The 19,286-nt window shown below is 45.2% G+C and overlaps 2 protein-coding genes across 3 annotated transcripts; both read right to left on the bottom strand.

Annotated features, from left to right (window-relative positions):
- Window positions 1–75: 75 nt before the first annotated feature.
- On the bottom strand, window positions 76–11,188 carry slc7a4 (solute carrier family 7 member 4). Of its 2 annotated transcripts, none has more exons than XM_077003219.1 (5): window positions 11,068–11,188; window positions 7,604–8,695; window positions 6,635–7,380; window positions 5,063–5,171; window positions 76–3,711 (listed from the first exon to the last, which is right to left on the bottom strand). In XM_077003219.1, exons 2-5 carry the CDS (start codon window positions 8,583–8,585, stop codon window positions 3,509–3,511), a joined length of 2,040 nt encoding a protein of 679 aa, XP_076859334.1. In that variant the 5' UTR covers window positions 8,586–8,695; window positions 11,068–11,188; the 3' UTR covers window positions 76–3,508. The 2 variants fall into 2 exon arrangements, with proteins under 2 accessions (XP_076859334.1, XP_076859335.1); XM_077003220.1 differs by lacking the exon at window positions 11,068–11,188 and adding an exon at window positions 10,861–11,047.
- Window positions 11,189–11,208: 20 nt separating this feature from the next.
- LOC143512646 (general transcription factor II-I repeat domain-containing protein 2-like) lies at window positions 11,209–13,726 on the bottom strand. The gene is made up of 2 exons (XM_077003218.1): window positions 11,910–13,726; window positions 11,209–11,805 (listed from the first exon to the last, which is right to left on the bottom strand). Exon 1 carries the CDS (start codon window positions 13,525–13,527, stop codon window positions 11,923–11,925), a length of 1,605 nt encoding a protein of 534 aa, XP_076859333.1. The 5' UTR covers window positions 13,528–13,726; the 3' UTR covers window positions 11,209–11,805; window positions 11,910–11,922.
- Window positions 13,727–19,286: the final 5,560 nt, after the last annotated feature.

The following is a 19,286-nucleotide window of genomic DNA, read 5'->3' as shown; positions in this document are numbered from 1 at the left end:
AAATCAGAATAAATATCAGTGAATCAGTACAGGAGCAGTCACACTAGGTGGTGCTTCAAAACATTTATTAATCACTGGACAATGCAGTTCCTTACAAACTGACCAAATGACAGACGGGCAGTGGCTGTTACAACAGGGAATGTGTACAGGGTAAAGACCCGGGAGTGGAGACGAGGCAGAGACACTGCAGGGACAGATGAAACCAGGCATGTGAGACCGAGAGAACAGGAGTCAGAGTGAGAACAAGAGTAACTGTAGTAACTCCCGGCTCCCAGTCAGGTGTGTAAGAACACCTGTGTCTCCACTCACAGCTCACAGCTCACCTGCTGCCCGTCACCCAGAGAAACAGCAGAAGAAACAACAAGAACTGAAGTGTTCTAGAACCAAACAGCTCTAGAACTGAAGTGCTGTAGAACGGAGCTGCTGTCATCAGCGTGGAGGGGGAGCTGTACACCCTCCACAGATCTGGTGCTTACAGAATGTGTTACACCACCATCACTCCTTGTGTGTAAAGCAGATTATACATGAATCATATATTCTGGCTGTGCAATATAACAGAACCATTATAGATTTCACAATACAATCTAAATGCATACATCATAAATTTGACTCCAGAACATATTTTACATTACTATATTTTATATATCTTAAGCTTTTGGAATGGTTCAGTATAAATATCAACTTTAAGGCCATTGGTTACTTGTGTCGTATTTACAAACAGACACCATATTTACATTGCTGCTGGACATCATGTCTCCTGCTGGTAATCCGTCTGCAAACACCACAAATCCACTCCATGTTTTTCTAGCTGCCCTGCAATGACAACCCAGCAGGATTTAAAACATGGAATGGAATCGGTGTGGACTGGATTACATAACAGACAGACAGAATATCCTTACAGTAGCAGAGTGAAGAAAACATACAGAAAGAGGGAAAATACAAACCATTCTGATTGGTTAAAGGATTGTGCTGCTGTTGTACAGTAGATGAATTTACATACAATCTAGAGACCGTTTCTCTGGCACATAAACAACATTCCCATAAGCAATGTGATGTGATGTGTATAAATGCCTGGAGCAGCTGTGTGTTGTAGTGTACAGGACTGGATCAGTACCGTCATCTAGCCCAGTGTTTTTCAAACTTTTTTTCTGTTATATTATATTGCGATCGATCGCCAAGTATTAACGCCTCCGCCGTTCGCGCTGTCACGCGCTACGGACACTCGCGAAAGTATAATCCATTAATATAATAATTTATTAAATATATTAACATTTATTTTTTAGCGACCCTTTTTTTTTACCCATAGTTGGAAAAACCCTGATCTAGCCAACTGTACTATAGTTCTGAGTGAAACGGTGATGTCAGAGTGTAGTGATGCGAGAGTGCAGTGACTCATCGATGCAAACAGCACCACGAGAGAATTAAAATAATCCAGCATCATCTGCCCTCTGAGAAACATAATCTGTGTCAGTCTGTGCAACTGTGGTAGACTGTAAATCCGGCTGAGATTACAGATGCCATCCCTGCATCATCCAATCCTTGCCCCTCTCTGTTTCCAAGGCAACCAGTGCCAAAAGCATCAACACCCCTACAGGCTAGTGTGAGTACTGCAGCTCTGATCTTCCAAATGAGGAGGAAACAAAGGAATGTAGTTAGAGTGATGAGATCAGAGCAGACGAGAGGGAGCTGCAGGTGTGTGTGTGTGTGTGTGTGTGTGTGTGTGTGTGTGTTCTGCAGGTGCAGTGCTTCACGTAGTTTGTGCTTTACTGTCTGCACTGACTCAGCTCACAATGTGCTTCCAATTCTGTGGGTGTCCATGATGTCCAAAGTATTTTATTCTGCATGAGAACCTCCGTCTGAAGGAACACTGCACTGCTCTCCACACGATCCACAACACACGGTTCACTTCTCAGTTTTTATATGGATTGTCACATTGATCACAGCAGAAGAAACACCCATCTCTGAGTGACCATGTCCAAGACCAGGCTGGTGCACACCCAGGGCCACTAGGAGGCCAACTGTCCCAGTTCTCCTGCTGGGAAGGACCTGATGGAGTGAATCACGTTCAAATGAACACTCCTTCCCCCTGTTACCATTCAGGAAACATGACCTGAACAAAACAGATGCCAATCCAGAGCCCAGCTTAGCCACGAGGGGAGGGGAGAGAGAGGAGGCCAGGGGACCCAGTGACCCCTCTCATCACATGAAATGCCTACAGAATCAAGAGTGTTTAACATCTTTGTGGGAACAAAGGGGGATTAGCAGAGAGAGAGAGAGAGAGAGAGAGAGAGAGAGAGAGATTTGATTTAATCTTAGATCTAAATGCACATTCACTCTATTATGCACTATTGCATATTAACCTTTGGTTACAACCTACTTCAAAAGATACAGTACAAAACTTGGTTGCTATGCAAGAACTCAAACAAAACAGATATTTCATTTTAAATTAACATATGAAATACAACAAGGTTTGAATAAATAGATAAATAATTATATTACTATGTGGAAAATATATTAATGAGGTCTGAAATGAGATTCAGTCATAATTTGGGGGAATGGGTGTGTGTGTGTGTATTTATCTTAGTGATTGTCCTTTCTCACACCCGTTCTAGATAATGAGAAAACAACCCTTCAAACATTCAAAAATAAAGACTAATGCAGTCTGTTAGCCAGTCAGGTTAGCCAATGAAAGTGCAATTCAAGAACCACTCAGCCAATGGCATCCTCTCCACCATGCTCCAAGACCCACTCTCAACACTCAGTCCAGAAGGGCCTGATACCTCATTACAATAATTACACCCCTTCACCCAAACACACCTACAATTAGAGCTGAATGCTCACACCAGTTTCTCCTGAAGGCCAAACACACTCAGCCAAGTGACAGGTGCTCATTGTGTGTGAGTGAATGAGCAGCAAGCCGCCGTTAGCATGCTGCTAGCTGCTCGTGCTAATAAGGGTTCTCGGCTTTCACTTACTTCAGCAGCGGTGTGTTTGAGTGAGCAGCTCCTGTCCAGGCATCAGGTTTCACACGGCAACAGGTTGGAAGAGTGACAATGGAAACCCCACGGACAGAAGCTGCACCACCGGCTACACCCACAAGATACACCCACACCCATCAGCCTGTTAACTCACATCTACACCCACCCACCACTCCCAATTTCCACTCCTCTACTAATCCACCACCTACCTGTCTACACCCTAATCAAATGGTCCCTGTGTAACGTGTGAGCATTCTCTCACTCCACACACACACACACACACCCACACACCCCTCAGGCTTGTAGTGTATGTTAATCCAAAAATATCAAATCTAGAAACTAGTCACATATGCAGCAGATCAGACCACAGCAGCAAAGGGAAAAACGGAAAATACATGCACACGTGCGGGCGCGCACACACACACACACACACACACACACACACACACACACACACACACACACAGTTAGCTTGCAAAGCAATGGCTAACACACTTCACACACCCAACGGCCTCACACACACACACAGATCATCTGCTGTCCTGTGGCTCGCTGGAGCCTGGTGTGTGTGTGGCGAGTGTGTGTGCGTGTCCGTCGGGCTGCACGTTCTGGACGGTCTGGACCAGGCTGCCGCTGGGCAGAACCACGTAGCGGGCGGCCACGTCCTGACCCAGCTGCTCACGCTGGCCCTCCTTACTGTGCCAAACGCCATAACCGAAATACACCAGCAACCCTGAGAGGGGGGGGGGGGGGGGGGGAGGAGTGAGAAGAGATAGAGACAGAGTGGGAGGGAGAGGAGAGTAAGAAGGAGTGAAAGAGGGGGAGGGAGAGAGAAATCGGAAGACAAAAGAGGCAGGGTGCAAACAGATGAGAGAAATAAAGTGACGTCTACAAAGGAGTTTACAGTGTGCTTATATCTACAGCTAACAGCACCGCACAGCTTGGTGCTCCGTCATTCTGCAGTGATCGTGGTGCTGATTGGCTAACAAGATGCGAGGAGCAGGCAGAACTCTGGGATGTGCACGGAGCAATAGGTGTACATAAGTCTACATAATACATAATTACCATAATGCACATGATAGAACAGAGCTCACTTTATGCAGCGTAACAGCTCTGACTTCAGTCAACAGAGAGAGAGAGAGATAAAGAGAGAACCCTCACAACCACTGCTGTGTATTATAGCACTGCTAACAGTCTTACAGCTAACAGAGAGAGAGAGATAAAGAGAGAACCCTCACAACCACTGCTGTGTATTATAGCACTGCTAACAGTCTTACAGCTAACAGAGAGAGAGAGAAAGAGAGAGAGAGATAAAGAGAGAACCCTCACAACCACTGCTGTGTATTATAGCACTGCTAACAGTCTTACAGCTAACAGAGAGAGAGAGAGAGAGAGAGAGAGAGAGAGAGAGAGAAAGAGATAAAGAGAGAACCCTCACAACCACCGTTGTGTATTATAGCACTGCTAACAGTCTAACATCATTCTTCTAACCCTCCCAGTATGGCCAGTATTGCAGCTTCACGCCCCTCCCAGTGTGTTCTCATTAGCACATCAAACAGTACCAGTCAAGCCTCTATTTGCCCACACTAAGGACCTCACACACAAAGCTTGTGTGTGTGTGTGTGTAGCATGTAGATGGTACCTGCTGTGTGTTTGTGTGTGGGTCATGTCTAGTTGGTACCTGCTGTATATGTGTGTGTATATGGGTGGGTGTGTGTGTGTGTGTGTATGTATGTAACATGTAGATGGTGTGTGTGTGTCATGTGTAGTTGGTACCTACTGTATGTGTGTGTGTGTGTGTGTGTGTGTGTGTGTGTGTGTGTGTGTGTGTATATGTGTGTGTAACATGTAGATGGTGGGTGGGTGTGTGTGTGGCATGTAGAAGGTACCTGCTGTGTGTGTGTGTATATGTGTGTGTGTGTGTGTCATGTCTAGTTGGTACCTGCTGTATATGTGTGGGTCGTGTAGTTGGTACCTGCTGTAAGTATGTATGTGTATGTGTGTATATGTGTGTGTAACATGTAGATGGTGTGTGTGTGTGTAGCATGTAGAAGGTACCTGCTGTGTGTGTGTGTGTGTAGTACCTGCTGCCACCCAGATGGTGAAGCGGATCCAGGTGAGAGGACTGAGCTTCATCATCAGAAACACATTGAGCAGAATACTGAGACCAGGAATGAAGGGCACTAGAGGAACCTGGAGAACACACACACACACACACATACACACACACACACACACACACACACACACACACACCACACAGACACACTTTCAGTCTTTGAAAAGTACAGTCAAATACAGTCTTTGAAAAGTTTCACTTCAACAGCAGTCTCACCAGTATGGCTCCCCACATACTACAGAAGACACTAAACCCACCCAGACCTCACCAGTATGGCTCCCCACATACTACAGAAGACACTAAACCCACCCAGACCTCACCAGTATGGCTCCCCACATAACCGAGCAGACATTAAACCCACCCAGACCTCACCAGTATGGCTCCCCACATACTACAGCAGACACTAAACCCACCCCCCACTGGACCCCCCACATAGCCCAGCCTTACACAGCAGCCTTTAGCCCCAGCCCTCCACATACTACTCTATACCTACACTACAGCACCACCAGCCAAACACCCCAGTAGCTCCAGTGTAGCTGCTGTCACAGTTACTATCACACAGTCTTCTGGAGATGGCTCATACAGCCTATCTGCTCCCACCCTGACAAAGTGTTTAAGGATTCAACATCACACACACTATAGTTCAGGAGTAATGTTGAGTATTAATCTGCTGCTGTTGTCTGAGGCGTTTTGCTGGTCTTGTCTAAACAGCTGGTTTTGTCTAAACTGTTCACTGAAGCAGAGATCACACCATCAGACGTGACACGACTCTTCCTCAAGGACACACACATATCAGCAGGGGATTAACACACTGAGGCTGTTTGGATCGTGGGCTGTTTGCTCTGACAGTTGGACAGTTCCACACAATGATACACACATACTGTTGAGAAGATTTTTTCAATAATTATGGGACTATGGAAAATGTGTTTTGTGTAGTGTGTGTGGTATGTGTGTAGTGTGTGTGGTATGTGTGTAGTGTGTGTGTAGTGTGTGTGGTGTGTAGTGTGTGTGGTGTGTAGTGTGTGTGGTGTGTAGTGTAGTGTGTGTGGTATGTGTGTAGTGTGTGTGGTATGTGTGTAGTGTGTGTGGTATGTGTGTAGTGTGTTGTGTAATGCTGCTCTAGACTGCTATAAGTGATGGGACTACTTCCTGATAAAGGTGATAAGACAGAGTGCTTTGTCAGTATGACGCTCACACACACACACACACACACACACACACACACACACACACACACACACACACCTCTGCTCTGAGAGGAGACTGTAGTGAGGATGATATCACAGCCCTGACGCATCCACACAGCCCTTGACTCCTGACAGACCCTGGTGCTAACATACCTACTTATTACTCCTGTAGGTTTGTGTCAGAGGTTTAGTACTGGTACTAGTACTAGTACTAGTACATGTGTGAAAGGACAAGAATCAGACATGGAGACAGTAACGTGACTCCACTGCACTGCGTTCTTCTGACCGTCATTTCCCGTTCGCCCCACCTCCCGCTGTACTACGTGTGACCGGGTGGGACGTCTCCTCACCTGGAAGGTCTTCGTGTTGGTCTGCTGTTCATGGACCCAGATGAGGAACAGACTGATGATGAAGGCCAGACTGAAGACCACCAGCAGCAGGACGAAGCTCCAGATGGGCAGGTGGAGGTGGGTGGTGCCGAACACGGCCACGCAGCTCAGCGACACGGCGCTCACCATCAGGGCGAGCACGGAGAAGGCCACCACCTCGCCCGGCTCCCAGTCCCCCAGGGCTCGGCCCAGGTAGGGCTCCCAGCGGGCCTGCAGCGTGCCCGGGGCCCGCCGCTCCCGCACCGCCTTCTCCCGCTCCACCAGCTGGAGCTTGTCGGAGAAGGACTCGTACTCCTTCAGCTCCCCGCCGTCCTGCGCCAGCGTCTGGGTCTCGGAGCCCGCCGGCTGGACGAGCCCCTGGGGCGCTGGCTGGCCGGGCGAGGTGGCGGACGACGCGTCCGTCTTCGCCCCTCCTCCGCCCGCGGCTCCGCCCGTCCTGTCGGGCTGGAAGCGGAGCACGATGACGCTGGCGGCCACGAAGGTGTAGGCCAGCAGGGTGCCGATGGACAGGAACTGCACCAACGCTTCCAGGTCAAAGATCAGCGCCAGGAGGGCCATGAGACTCCCGAACACCAGGATGGCGACGACGGGGACTTTGGTGACGGGGTTGACGCGGGAGAAGACGGAGAAGAAGAGGCCGTCCTCCGCCATGGCGTACACGATCCGTGGCAGAGAGAACAGGTTGCTTAGCAACACCGTGTTCATGGCTGGAAGAGAGCAACAGACACTCAGGTAAACAATATAAAACAACCTGAGAAACAAACCACAACAAATCACATCAGAGGATTTAAAAAACACTGAAAACATGTAAAAGCTCCAGTGACATGCTTCCTGGGAATCTCTCTCTCTCACACACACACACACACACACACACACACACACACACACACACACACACACACACACACACACACACACACACACACTCACCACAGATAGACCCCACAGCCACGATGAAGCCAGCCCAACTATATCCGCGTCTGAAGAAGGCGTCCGACAGCGCCGAGTTCGGGTCGAGCGTGTGCCACGGAACCATCAGAGTCAGCACCGTGGAAACCAGGATGTACGCCGTAGCAGCCAGGCCCAGCGAGATGGCCGTCGCTATGGGAATGGCCTTCTGAGGGTCCTCGGCCTCCTCGCTGGAAGCCGCGATCACGTCGAACCCTACAAACGCGTAGAAGCAGGTGGCCGTCCCCGCCATTACACCAGACAGCCCGTAGGGGGCGAACCCGCCTTCCTGAGCGCTCCAATTGGCCGGGTTGGCCAGCATGAAGCCGAAGACCAGGATGAAGGTGATGACCAACATGCTGATGGTGGAGAAGATGTGGTTGAGCCATGAGGACACACGCACGCCGAACGAGATGAAGACGGAGGCCAGCAGCAGGATTCCCGCCGCAAGGAGGTCTGGGTAATGAGCCAGGAAGGGCACGTCCCAGCGCATCACGTAGCTCTCCGTGAAGTTCTGGATGTGGTGGTTGAAGATGGAGTCCAGGTAGCCGCTCCACGCCCGGGCCACCGCCGCACCGCCAATCATATACTCCAGAATGACGTTCCAGCCAATCAGAAAGGCCCAGATCTCACCCACAGACACGTAGGTGAACATGTAGGCGGAGCCTGTCTTGGGGACCCGGGCCCCAAACTCGGCGTAGCAGAGGGCGGCCAAGAGGGAGGCCACGCCCGCCACAACGAACGACAGCACCACCGCCGGCCCGGCCGTGTCCTTGGCGACGGTTCCTGTGAGAACGTAGAGGCCCGAGCCGACCATCCCGCCGACCCCAAGCAGCGCCAGGTCCAGCGTGGAGAGACAGCGCTTCAGCGACGTCGCCATGACGTCGTCCTCCAACGTCTTCAGCCTGTTCAGCTTCTGACAGAACCTCACGGCTGGGGAGCAGGCGGGGACACACAGCGCCATGGTGATGGAAGGGGGCGGGGCAGGCAGATGTCAGTTTATATGAGGCAACGAGGGATTGGTCAGAATCTCAACTAGTCCATCATTCTGTCAGCCACACAGGTCCCATGAACCTGACAGGACAGGACAAGATAAATAGCAAGAGCAATAGATGAGACAGAGAGAAAAGAGAGGGTGAGAAAGAAAAGAAGTAGACAAATGATTAAACGGAGGAGTGGAAGAACTGTGAACACATTATGATCGCCCCCTCTCAGTATCAATAAGATAGGTACTGAAGTGTTTGGGCTCTAACTGCCAGACTCTTGCTAGTCTCTTCACTCATTCCATCAAACTCTTCCGGCTACAAATATTCACCAACACTGTATTCCATTTAACAGTACTGCGTTTTTAAATCTGTCCTGCTGTCCCGTGTCTGTGTTGTCCTGTATATTATCTCTATTTACTACACTTGTGTTTTTCTGTTGTGCTGCATCATGGTCCAGAACGAACGTTATTTCTGTTTAAAGTTGAATTCCAGTAAATCCCTCTCTACTCTCTCTGTATCTGAATCCAGTAGGTTTTTAGGGGTTAAAGACAGTACTGATAGTTAACGTGTCACACGGGATTGAATCTTTCTCTCTGACTAAAAAGTTGTAAGGCCACTGTTGTGGTTTTCTCACTACTGCAATTCACCGTCACTTTCGTCTATTAATAACAAAATATTCAGTAATGATAATATCCTAGTATCACAGCGTAACACCGTCAGACTGGATTAGGGTTGAACGATCTGTAAACCTGTAAACCCTAAATGATCCACAACCAGCTAGTGATGTGTCGTTCGCGAACGATCCGGTTCTAAGAGCCGGCTCTTTGAAGTGAACGATTGGAACCGGCTCCGCAATGGGAGCCGTTTTAGGATCCTATTTGGGAGCCGCCTTTTCCTTCAGTATTGCGCTTGTGCTCTGCAAGTGCCACAGTTTTTTTCCAACATCGTTTTTATTTGTCCTTCGGTGCCTCGCTGTCTCTCCCTCTCCCCCCTCTGCTTCTGCCAGTGGTAGAGAGCGGAGAGTTTATTTCCTCAGCGTGAGGGTCCGTGCGCCGAAAATGATGCAATCGCGGTGGCTCCGCCCCTGCGTGAGGACCCCCGTGCGAAGCGAGGTCGTGCACCTCTTCAGCGCAATGAACAAAGTTATGTATGCCGTGTTCATACACCTTTACAAGGTGGAATTCAAGCACTTGTACGTCACTTTTCAATATTGAAAAAGGCCATTTTCAATATTTCCCAGCACCTTAAACTTAAATATTTATACATATACTCGAAATAATTCGCTTTTTTATCACATCGATTCAGTCAGACATCTATTTGTTGTGAAACAAAATACAGTTACATTTTCAAGTACTTTAGCCTACTTTAGCACTTTCCAAACCTGGAACACAATGCAACATTAATTTTCGTCAGGTAAATGTTCCTTCCCCTGTTTTGAGGGGTGTTTCTTTATACTACTACATATCGTTTCGGACAACACTGCAAAGAATGTCTCCACTGCCCGCATGTCAAACGTGTGCTCCACACATCTGACCAATCACACATCTTTCAGTTAATAATGTGGTGGGGAAACACTGAAAAAAAAGTCTCCACTTTTTTTGTGGAAACGGCAGGCAATTGGCCAAGCTGTATTGCGTTCTATTTTGTGATAATTTAATAATTGGTTATAATAAAAGTTTTATTTATAAAGCATTGTTATGCAGCATTTTTACTCATCACAAGTGAAGTGCTTAGCAATGTCAATAATTAAACAAAATGTTAAAAAATTAAGGTTTAAGCTATTAATTAATAATGTAAAAAATATATATGGGGAGCCGTTTGGGAGCCGAAAGAGCCGGCTCTCCACAGTAAGAAGAGCCATTAGAGCCGCATCTCAAAATAGAGCCGAAAATCCCATCACTACAATCAGCTGTTGTAGTGGTGAAGCACCTACGCGGCCCTCTCGCTACGGCACGCGTGCACGCGTGCTAGGCTGTGCGCGCTCCCGGGTCTGATAGATGCTCTCATTCGTTATTTCCTGGCGGATGACTGGGACACCGGCGGCTTAACGCAGTTGCATTACGTAACATTTCTACATCTGAGGATCCATCAAAACCACATTGGTTAATTCACGACGTGATGTTACACAATTAAAGATTGTGTTGCTTCTCTTTACAATGTCGTCTCTTGAAAGGCAGAATGAATAATTTAACACAAGATAGGAGTGAAGCAATAGGTTCCCATATCAACAAATGAACAGATTAAATAACGCACGTAATTCTAAACAGCGGTATCGGTCCGTTAAGTGCTCAGTGTAGCAGCCGCTCGGTTTGTTTCTCGTTCTCCCACGAAGCCGCGATGCAGGTCCACACACAAACCGCAGGAGAGAAACTCATCTACTCCCACACGTTAATCCTTACACAACGAAATACAATACTGCATTACCGACAACAGCATCAGAATAACAGTCCTGCTAGTTACCTTCACAGAAACCGTGTTTTTATCCGTGACTGGGCGTTTGAAGGGAGCGATATTCCCATCATACCCGCAGCGCGTGTGAGTGAGGGCGGAGGGAGGCGGAAGAGCCTTCATACCCTTAAAGCAGGGGTCCCCAAACTTTTTCCTGCGAGGGCCAAATAACTTTTCTCTTCTCTGATGGGGGGCCGGGGTCAGTTTGAAACAGAAAAGTTTGACAATCACAGGGGTGCTGCAACATTTATTGTTTTCAGAAAGCGACACATAACCAAACATTAATAACACTTTCCGGGATCTTCACACAAAAAAGTCAAGAAATAAACAATAACACTATTAACAAACTAAATATTAACCATTAACAAAATAAATAACAATATTTATGAAATAATAACTAAATAATCCTCTCTGGGTTCTTCACAGAAAAAAGTCTGGTAATAAATAATAACACTATTAACCAACTAAATAACACTATTTAAGAAAAAAATAACACCATTATTAAAATAAATAACACCAAAAAATGCTCTTTGGGTTCTTCACAGAAAAAAAAAAGTCTGTGGAACATTAACTTTCTGTTGTGCCGTGCACATCTTAACAGGTAAAGTTGTCAGAACAGAATTTCTTCCTTAAATGACTCATATGAGTAGTCCCTCAAAGTTCTCGTGTTCCTTCCTTATAATCCTTTTGTAGATTGTAGGTTCTAGAAGGCTTGTAGATACCTTTCTCTCTCATCAACTTCCTTGTGACCTACACAGCACAATACATTTTTTATGCATTTTATCCCAGTAGATTTTATGATCATATTTGTTTATACTCAGAATGACTCATTCAAGTCAGAAAAGTGAGCTTACCTATGTATGTTCATCAGTGTGAACTGTGGGCCTGCATTTGGCTGGTGAGAAGTTGAATGTCAGGTTCCATTCTAGTCACAGCCAGTCTCAAACACTGATGCAGATGTTCATCTGTCAATCTTGATCTCAGCGAAGTTTTCAGGAGTTTCATGTGCGAAAATGTTTGTTCGCAGATATACGTGCTTCCAAAAAGTGTGGACATCTTCATTGCGTGTTTTTTTATGTTAGGGTACGTGTCGTTTGGGAGTGCGGCATAGAAGTCAATAAGACTGTTGGGCTTGAACATGTCTTTCAGAACATCACAGTTCTGTAACTCGGCCAACTCAAACTGATAAGAAGGCTGGGCTTCATCGATGTCGGCAACAAAGGGGTTCTGGAAAAGACGGATTTCTTTTGCATGAACATGTAGTTCACGGAATCGCACACCGAACTCCGCCTTGAGCATTTCCAGTGCTTCCACGCACTTTTCAGTTGGGAACGGGACCGCTGGGTTCTCTGCAGAGAGGTTTTGGGTAGCAGGGAGATGGACGAAGTTGTGCTTTTTCACTTGCTCCAAAAGCAGCGCTAGTTTCACCTCAAATGCTTTTATGTGGGAATACATGTCGCAAATGAGTTTCCCCTGGCCTTGTAGCTGCAAGTTAAGGCTGTTCAGAATTTCTGTCACGTCTGTTAAAAATGCCAGGTGCCATTTCCACTCTGGGTCCATCAGCTCTGGGACCGTTTTGTCTTTTGAATGAAGAAATGCGTTAATTTCAGGTAGCAGCTCGTAAAAACGCCTCAAAACTCTGCCCCGGCTCAGCCATCGGACCTCTGTGTAATACAGCACGTCGCCGTGCGCAGACTCCAGCTCAGACAGGAATTGTTGGAACTCCCTGTGTTTAAGTCCCTTTGCTCTGATTAAGTTTATGCATGACACCACAACCTTCATGACAGAATCCCACTTCAACACTTTGCAGCACAGTGCCTGCTGGTGAATTAAACAGTGGACTTGTAGCGGGGCGGTGAGACCCCGCTCTTCCATCTCCCGCTTCACGCGTCCTGTTAGACCCCGAGACGCGCCCACCATACTAGGAGCCCCGTCAGTCGTAATGCTGGCAAGCTTTGACCAGTCCAGGTCCAAGTCTTCCATGGTTTGGCATACTTTGCCGAAAATATCCTCCCCCGTTGTAGTCCCTTTGAGACTTTGGAGGGCTGCCAACTCCTCGCTCATCTCAAAGTTTGCGTTAACTCCACGAATGAAAATTACCAGCTGCGCTGTGTCCTGCACATCCGTGCTCTCATCCAATGCTAATGAAAAAAAGTCAAATTCTTTTGTCTTCTGCTGCAGCTGTACATACACATTACCCCCGATTTCTTCGATGCGTCTGGTGATTGTACTCGCTGACAGACTCACTGCATTGAAGACATCTTTCTTCTCGGGACACACTTCCTCCGCGACAGCATTCAAACATTTCTTAACAAACTCTCCATCCGTGAAAGGTTTACCGCTGCTTGCTATAATTTGAGCAACCCGAAAGCTGGCCCGAACGGATGACTGGTTCAGCTGAGCTTGGCGTACAAATGTATTCTGCTGAGCTAACAGTCCACTTTTTAACTTTAACAGTTTGTCTGCCCGCATTTGGCCTTGCAAACTATCATACTGGTCTTTGTGACGGGATTCATAGTGCCGTCGTAGATTGTATTCTTTGAATACCGCAAGCGCCTCTTTACAGATGAGACAAACAGCCTTTTCTTTGCATTGAACAAAAAAATAATCGTTTGTCCACTGCAGGTTAAATACCCTACATTCAGAATCAATTTTTCTCTTACCTAACCTTTTCGCCATTACGTTCTCTTTCACAAGGAGCAGTATTTTTTTCCCTGGGGGTAGGGGGGAGGGGGTGTTCCGGGGGCCAGGTCAAATGTTCCGGGGGCCGGGTCAAACGTGGAGGCGGGCCGTGTCCGGCCCGCGGGCCGTAGTTTGGGGACCACTGCCTTAAAGCAACAGCGGGCGATAATGGCGTTCAGGTTCACACAGGCGAATTACAGCAGTTAGGCAGTTTGTACATCTAAACATTAAAGTACTTGTTTGATAATGGTAAATGCTGTGCACATACGTTACAGAGGTCATTGAATATATATATCTGCACTGTCTCCACTCACTGCACTGGTTACCTGTCAGTTTTAGAATAGATATTAAGGTTCTAGTGATGGTTTTTAAATGTCTTCATGGTCTTGCTCCTCTTTACGGAAGCGTATTGCTGCCAATAATGTTTTAAAAAATATTCTTCATCATCTCGTTATTACGAGATCATATGTCGTTAAAACGAGAAACTATCTCGTTATTACGAGATCATATGTCGTTAAAACGAGAAAACGATCTCGTTATTACGAGATCTTATGTCGTTAAAACGAGAAAACTATCTAGTTATTACGAGATCTTATGTCGTTAAAACGACATATGTGGGCATACGTGTATGTAACGTTAACAACATTAGGAGCACTCCGTACAGTTAACATATTTTATTATTCAGGACAGAAACAGCCATGGCAGGCAGTGAAGTGGCTAACCTTTGGACGTTTCTGAGAAAGCGTGGACTTCCAGAGCATAACATTTTTAAAATGAAGCAAGATAAGGTTAGTTTGGCCATTTTAGAATGAAACGATGATGGCTAGCAGGAATGGAACCTAACGTAGCTACCTAACTTTACTCAAGTATATGTGATAGAATGCAACTATTAACCACAGCTAGGTGTGTGTGTGTGTGTGTGTGTGTGTGTGTGTGTGTGTGTGTGTGTGTGTGTGCGTGCGTGTGTGTGTGTGTGTGTGTGTGTGTGTGTGTGCGCGCGCGCGCGTGTGTCCGTTAGAGTGAGTGAGCGTGCATGCGTGCGTGTGTGTCACTATATGTGCGAATCATAATATAACCAGCGTGCTCCTATTTGAATTATGTAAACGAATTTTGTGGCTTCAGTTTTCCCCATTTTACACTGACAAAACCTGAAGTATGGCTGTTTTAGGACTAGTCAGAATGCAGGTTTTCATATCAAATTACCTGTACGCATGAATACTTTTTAAAAATGCTCTGTCCTTAAAGCACAATTTTATCAGACGTGTCCTGCTTGTTTAGAGTTAAAGCAGCTAGAGTTTGACAGACTGACAGACATGGAAATTCTACTCTATTCGTCTAAATTCCCTTTCTAATATATTCAAGCTTCACACATTGGTAATACAGTACAAACACACACACTGTGACGCTGGGCGCAGGGAGACGGACGAGGCACGAGTCCAATGGTCTTTGCACAAACGTCACGTTTATTGTAACAAAAATAGCGCAGACGGCGCACAATTAACACACACTCAGAAGTACGAGTAAGACTCTGACAAAGAGTACGGGACACTGCGCGAACGCACATTAGACAGACAACATAAGCCCGGAGTGATCACTAGACGAGGCAGGGGCGCAGATGGCACTGGGGACGGGGGGGACATGTCCCCCCCAGATTTATATTGATTTATATATTATACTATAGCATCTAGATTTCGCGTCCCCCCCAGATTTTACTCCAGATTAAGTGGATCCGCCGCCGCAACAAAATACGTTCGCCACCCCCCCCCCCCCCCCACCCCCCCGCTCAACAAATTACGATCGCCAGGTCGGTGCTATCTGCCAAATTTACCCCGCGGAAAAGTATAGTTGATTACCCTTGATCTACAAGCATAAACGTATATATTGTACAGCTTGGTCCCCCTCACTTCAGAATTCCTATCTGCGCCCCTGAGACGAGGCACAGGTTAGACAGATGAACACACTCAGACACATCCACACCCACGAAGATACACAGACGCAGACATAAACACACGCCCAAATGGGAGGAGTCAGGGGCTGTACCGTGACACACACAACTTGTCTAGTCCCTGTAGAGAAGTACTATTTAGTTTAGTAGTATGATAAAATCAACGCCAAAACACATGTATTATACTGTTAAATATTTCAGTTATCTGAGGACATAGTTCATTATTTTAAACACTTATATTAAACTGACCAGGAACTGGTTATTGATTATGGTAATTGAGGGTGTTTGCAGAACACAATAAAGGCCTTTGTTTGGTCAAAGACTTTGCGTATTACTGTCTTCTAGGAAAGACCGGTTTCATGATCATGATTAAAATGTTTGATTTGCCTATTTATCCATACCTTAGGGTAAAGTGCTGATAGATTCATTTCTGTTTTACAGGTAGATGCAGTGGTTATAAGAGAGCTGAATGATGAAAGCCTGGCCGTGTATATTCCTGTCTATGGGGATAGGATTGCTACAAGACACTTCTGCATAGAAAGTCAAAAGAAGGATGGAACAGATGCTAAAAGACAGTCTTTGTTAGAAAAGCTTCGACAGAAAATGGGAATTGGGAAAAGGACAATAGAAAATGAAGACGCTGACAGTGAAGACAGCATGGAACCAGCACACATTCGTAAACATATGAGGAACAACAAGGCAGCAGTAAAAAAGACCAGAAAGGTTGAGATAGGGTGGGTTCATGAGGGAAAGCAAGTGCGAAAACGTTCTGGTGGAGGAACAAGAATTCTAGATTTGTCCAAAGAAGCAAAAAAAGCTGACATACTACATCATGCCAAAGATCTGTTTTTCCCCAATGGAATCTCAAAAAAAGGAAAATGGGAAATCTTCAGTCATGACATTGTAGACTATCAGGAATCTGAGCTTGACGATGATGTTACTATTGGAGAACTCTATTCTGTATTAAAAATGGGCATACTAAGATTCTACCTCAACACAAGGTTTCTAACTGATGAAGATGAATCTGAATCAGATATCATAAGTAAGGCTGACAAACATGCAGACGTAAGGGCAGCAGAAGAAGAATGCAGTGAACCTATTTTTGTCATATCGAGTGTTGTTGAAACAAGTGATGTGAGTTATCTGTCTAACTCATCTGAAGTTACCATTGGTCCATTTCTTGGTGAACCATCAGCATGTCAGTTAGATGACACTCTGCTGCATGACCCTGGTCATCTGAATGAAGAGAAAGATCCTGATGTGATAATTACAGACATCCTTCAGCCAACAGATGACATAATTCATGCTTGGACAAGTTCTGGAGAGACTGAACACCCACCCTGGAACCATTCAGTTGACAGTGCTGTCCTCTCAAATGCAGACTATGAAGTTCTGAATGTTGGAATAAGGCTTCACAGAGCAACCCTTCTGGAAGAGATGATTAGCCAATTCAAAGATCCGGCTATACTCAGCCATCCTTTAACATACAGTTTCATTGATGAAAAAGGAGCTGATGCAGATGGTGTATCCAGAGATGTCTACTCAGCCTTCTGGTCTGAATTTTTGGATTGTTCAGCAGAGGGAGAAGAGATGAGGGTACCATCTCTCTGTCCAAAGTATCAGGAAGAGGAATGGAGATCTATAGGTAGGATTTTAGCCAAAGGGTTTAAAGATCATGGATATTTCCCAACACGTCTGGCACAGGCATTTACAGTGGCACTTGTTTTTGGGGAGCACTCAGTCTCCTCTCATCAGTTGTATGAATCCCTGCTTTTATACCTGAGCCACACAGAACGAGATTTAGTATTGAAAGCCCTAAAGGAAGATCTCATTGGTGATGACAAAGATGAATTAATGGATCTTATGGATCACATGGGAGTGACAACAGTTCCCACACAAAACAACCTGAAATCAATTTTGCTGCAGGTGGCACACAAGCAGATAATCCAGCAGCCAAAATATGCACTGGACAACATGTCAGAAGTCTCACAACAGATATTCAGGGAAACCTTCACCAGTGCACAGGAGATAGAAAAAATGTATGAAGAAAAAAAACCAACAACAAGAAAGCTGTTGAAGCTGCTGGATGCATCCCCTTCAACTCAAGCTGAAAACCAAAGTTTACGTTTTCTACAGCAGTACATTAGAGGATTGGATGGTGTGGGCCTCCGGAAGATGCTGAAATTTATGACAGGGTCAGATGTTTTGTGTGTTGAGAAGATTGAAATCCTGTTCACACCCTTGGACGGTCTATCAAGACGGCTTGTAGCACACACATGTGGTCCTGTATTGGAGCTGCCTTGTACTTATAACTCCTATCCTGAGTTACGGGCTGAAATGGAGAGCATCCTATCCAATAAAAATGTTTATATAATGGACATAGTTTAAAGCAAAGGGTCCACAAAGTATGTCCTGTAACTATTTGAAGGAAAGTTTTCATAGGGTATATAGTACATGCAAATGTTCAGGTCTATGAGATATGTTAGGAGTGTTTCTCATAATCAAAGATATGTAACAGGTAAGGGAATACACTGGATAGAGCTAAAGCTAATCACCCATAGCTTTTATTGTGCAAGTATGGCAAAATAAGTGTATATATATATATATATATATATATATATATATATATATATATATATATATATATATATATATATATATATATATATACATATACATACACCATTTGTTATGTTCTGAAAATAAGTTTTCATGGTCACAAGAAGTGTCAAGCAGTGAATGTGACTTGTTGTAATGAAAATTTTCTGAAAATGTCGTTACGTTAATGTGCTGAATGTGTTAACGAGGAGAATTCATGTAACTACAGATTCCTATTTTTATTTTTCAGCTTTTGTTAGAATTATTAAATATTTTCATAGCAGTTTCTGGTGCTATTTTTGTTCAAATTTACATTCTTGTATGAGGACAAAACAAAACAGTGTCATTCACTTAGAGAAGAGACTTTTATTACACAGAGATAAGTATTATAATGGTCAATCTCACTGTTAGTTCATCTGTGCAAATGCAGTTAAGTGGCACTTTCTGACCAGGGTTAAAAAAAAAGCTTAAAGAAAGCCTCTGGTTAAATGTAAACTTGTATTCTATTAAACCAACTGTTTTTCATAATTTTGTCTGTGTGTTTTTCACCATTAATAAAGTCATACAAATGCAAACAGTGCAAAAACATTGTGCCCAAAAAGTTAAACTAAATATGTGGTTTTGTCACTTGTGATTATACCCTTTATTGTGCCCTATAATACAGTAACAGGTGTTGTCTAGGTTTACAAGCAGTTATATTTTCAGATGAAATACCAATATTTGTACAAACTGTTGAATTGTCTGCTACTAATTGTAAAGTAAAATATGTACACTTTTAATAAGGTTGTCACTGGAGCACTAAATATTCATTTTGAGACAACAAAATAACATTTTGAGAATACACAAAGATCTTGGGTTTAAGTTGAAGAGTGTGTTACTGTTTATCTACATGTCATTAAGTATGCGAGTCCTTAAAAACAGGTACAGTTCGATTGCTTCAGCAGGTGCGGTGGGTGGGTGCAGATAGTGTTCTGCCATGAGATCGCAGGACAAGGTGAAGACTGTC

The sequence above is a fragment of the Brachyhypopomus gauderio genome, chromosome 4, assembly GCF_052324685.1.
Source record: "Brachyhypopomus gauderio isolate BG-103 chromosome 4, BGAUD_0.2, whole genome shotgun sequence".
Classification (NCBI taxonomy): domain Eukaryota; kingdom Metazoa; phylum Chordata; class Actinopteri; order Gymnotiformes; family Hypopomidae; genus Brachyhypopomus; species Brachyhypopomus gauderio.
The sequence above is the reverse complement of the archived record's forward strand: the minus strand, read 5'-3'. Positions and strand labels throughout refer to the sequence as shown.

Coding starts and splice junctions, on each gene's coding strand:
- slc7a4 (XM_077003219.1), bottom strand. CDS start 8,585: ATGGCGCTGTGTGTCCCCGCCTGCTCCCCAGCCGTGAGGTTCTGTCAG. Junction 7,381..7,603: donor GGCTGTGGGGTCTATCTGTG/GTGAGTGTGTGT, acceptor GCTCTCTTCCAG/CCATGAACACGGTGTTGCTA. Junction 3,712..5,062: donor CACCATCTGGGTGGCAGCAG/GTACTACACACA, acceptor CCCCCCTCTCAG/GGTTGCTGGTGTATTTCGGT.
- LOC143512646 (XM_077003218.1), bottom strand. CDS start 13,527: ATGCGGGCAGACAAACTGTTAAAGTTAAAAAGTGGACTGTTAGCTCAG.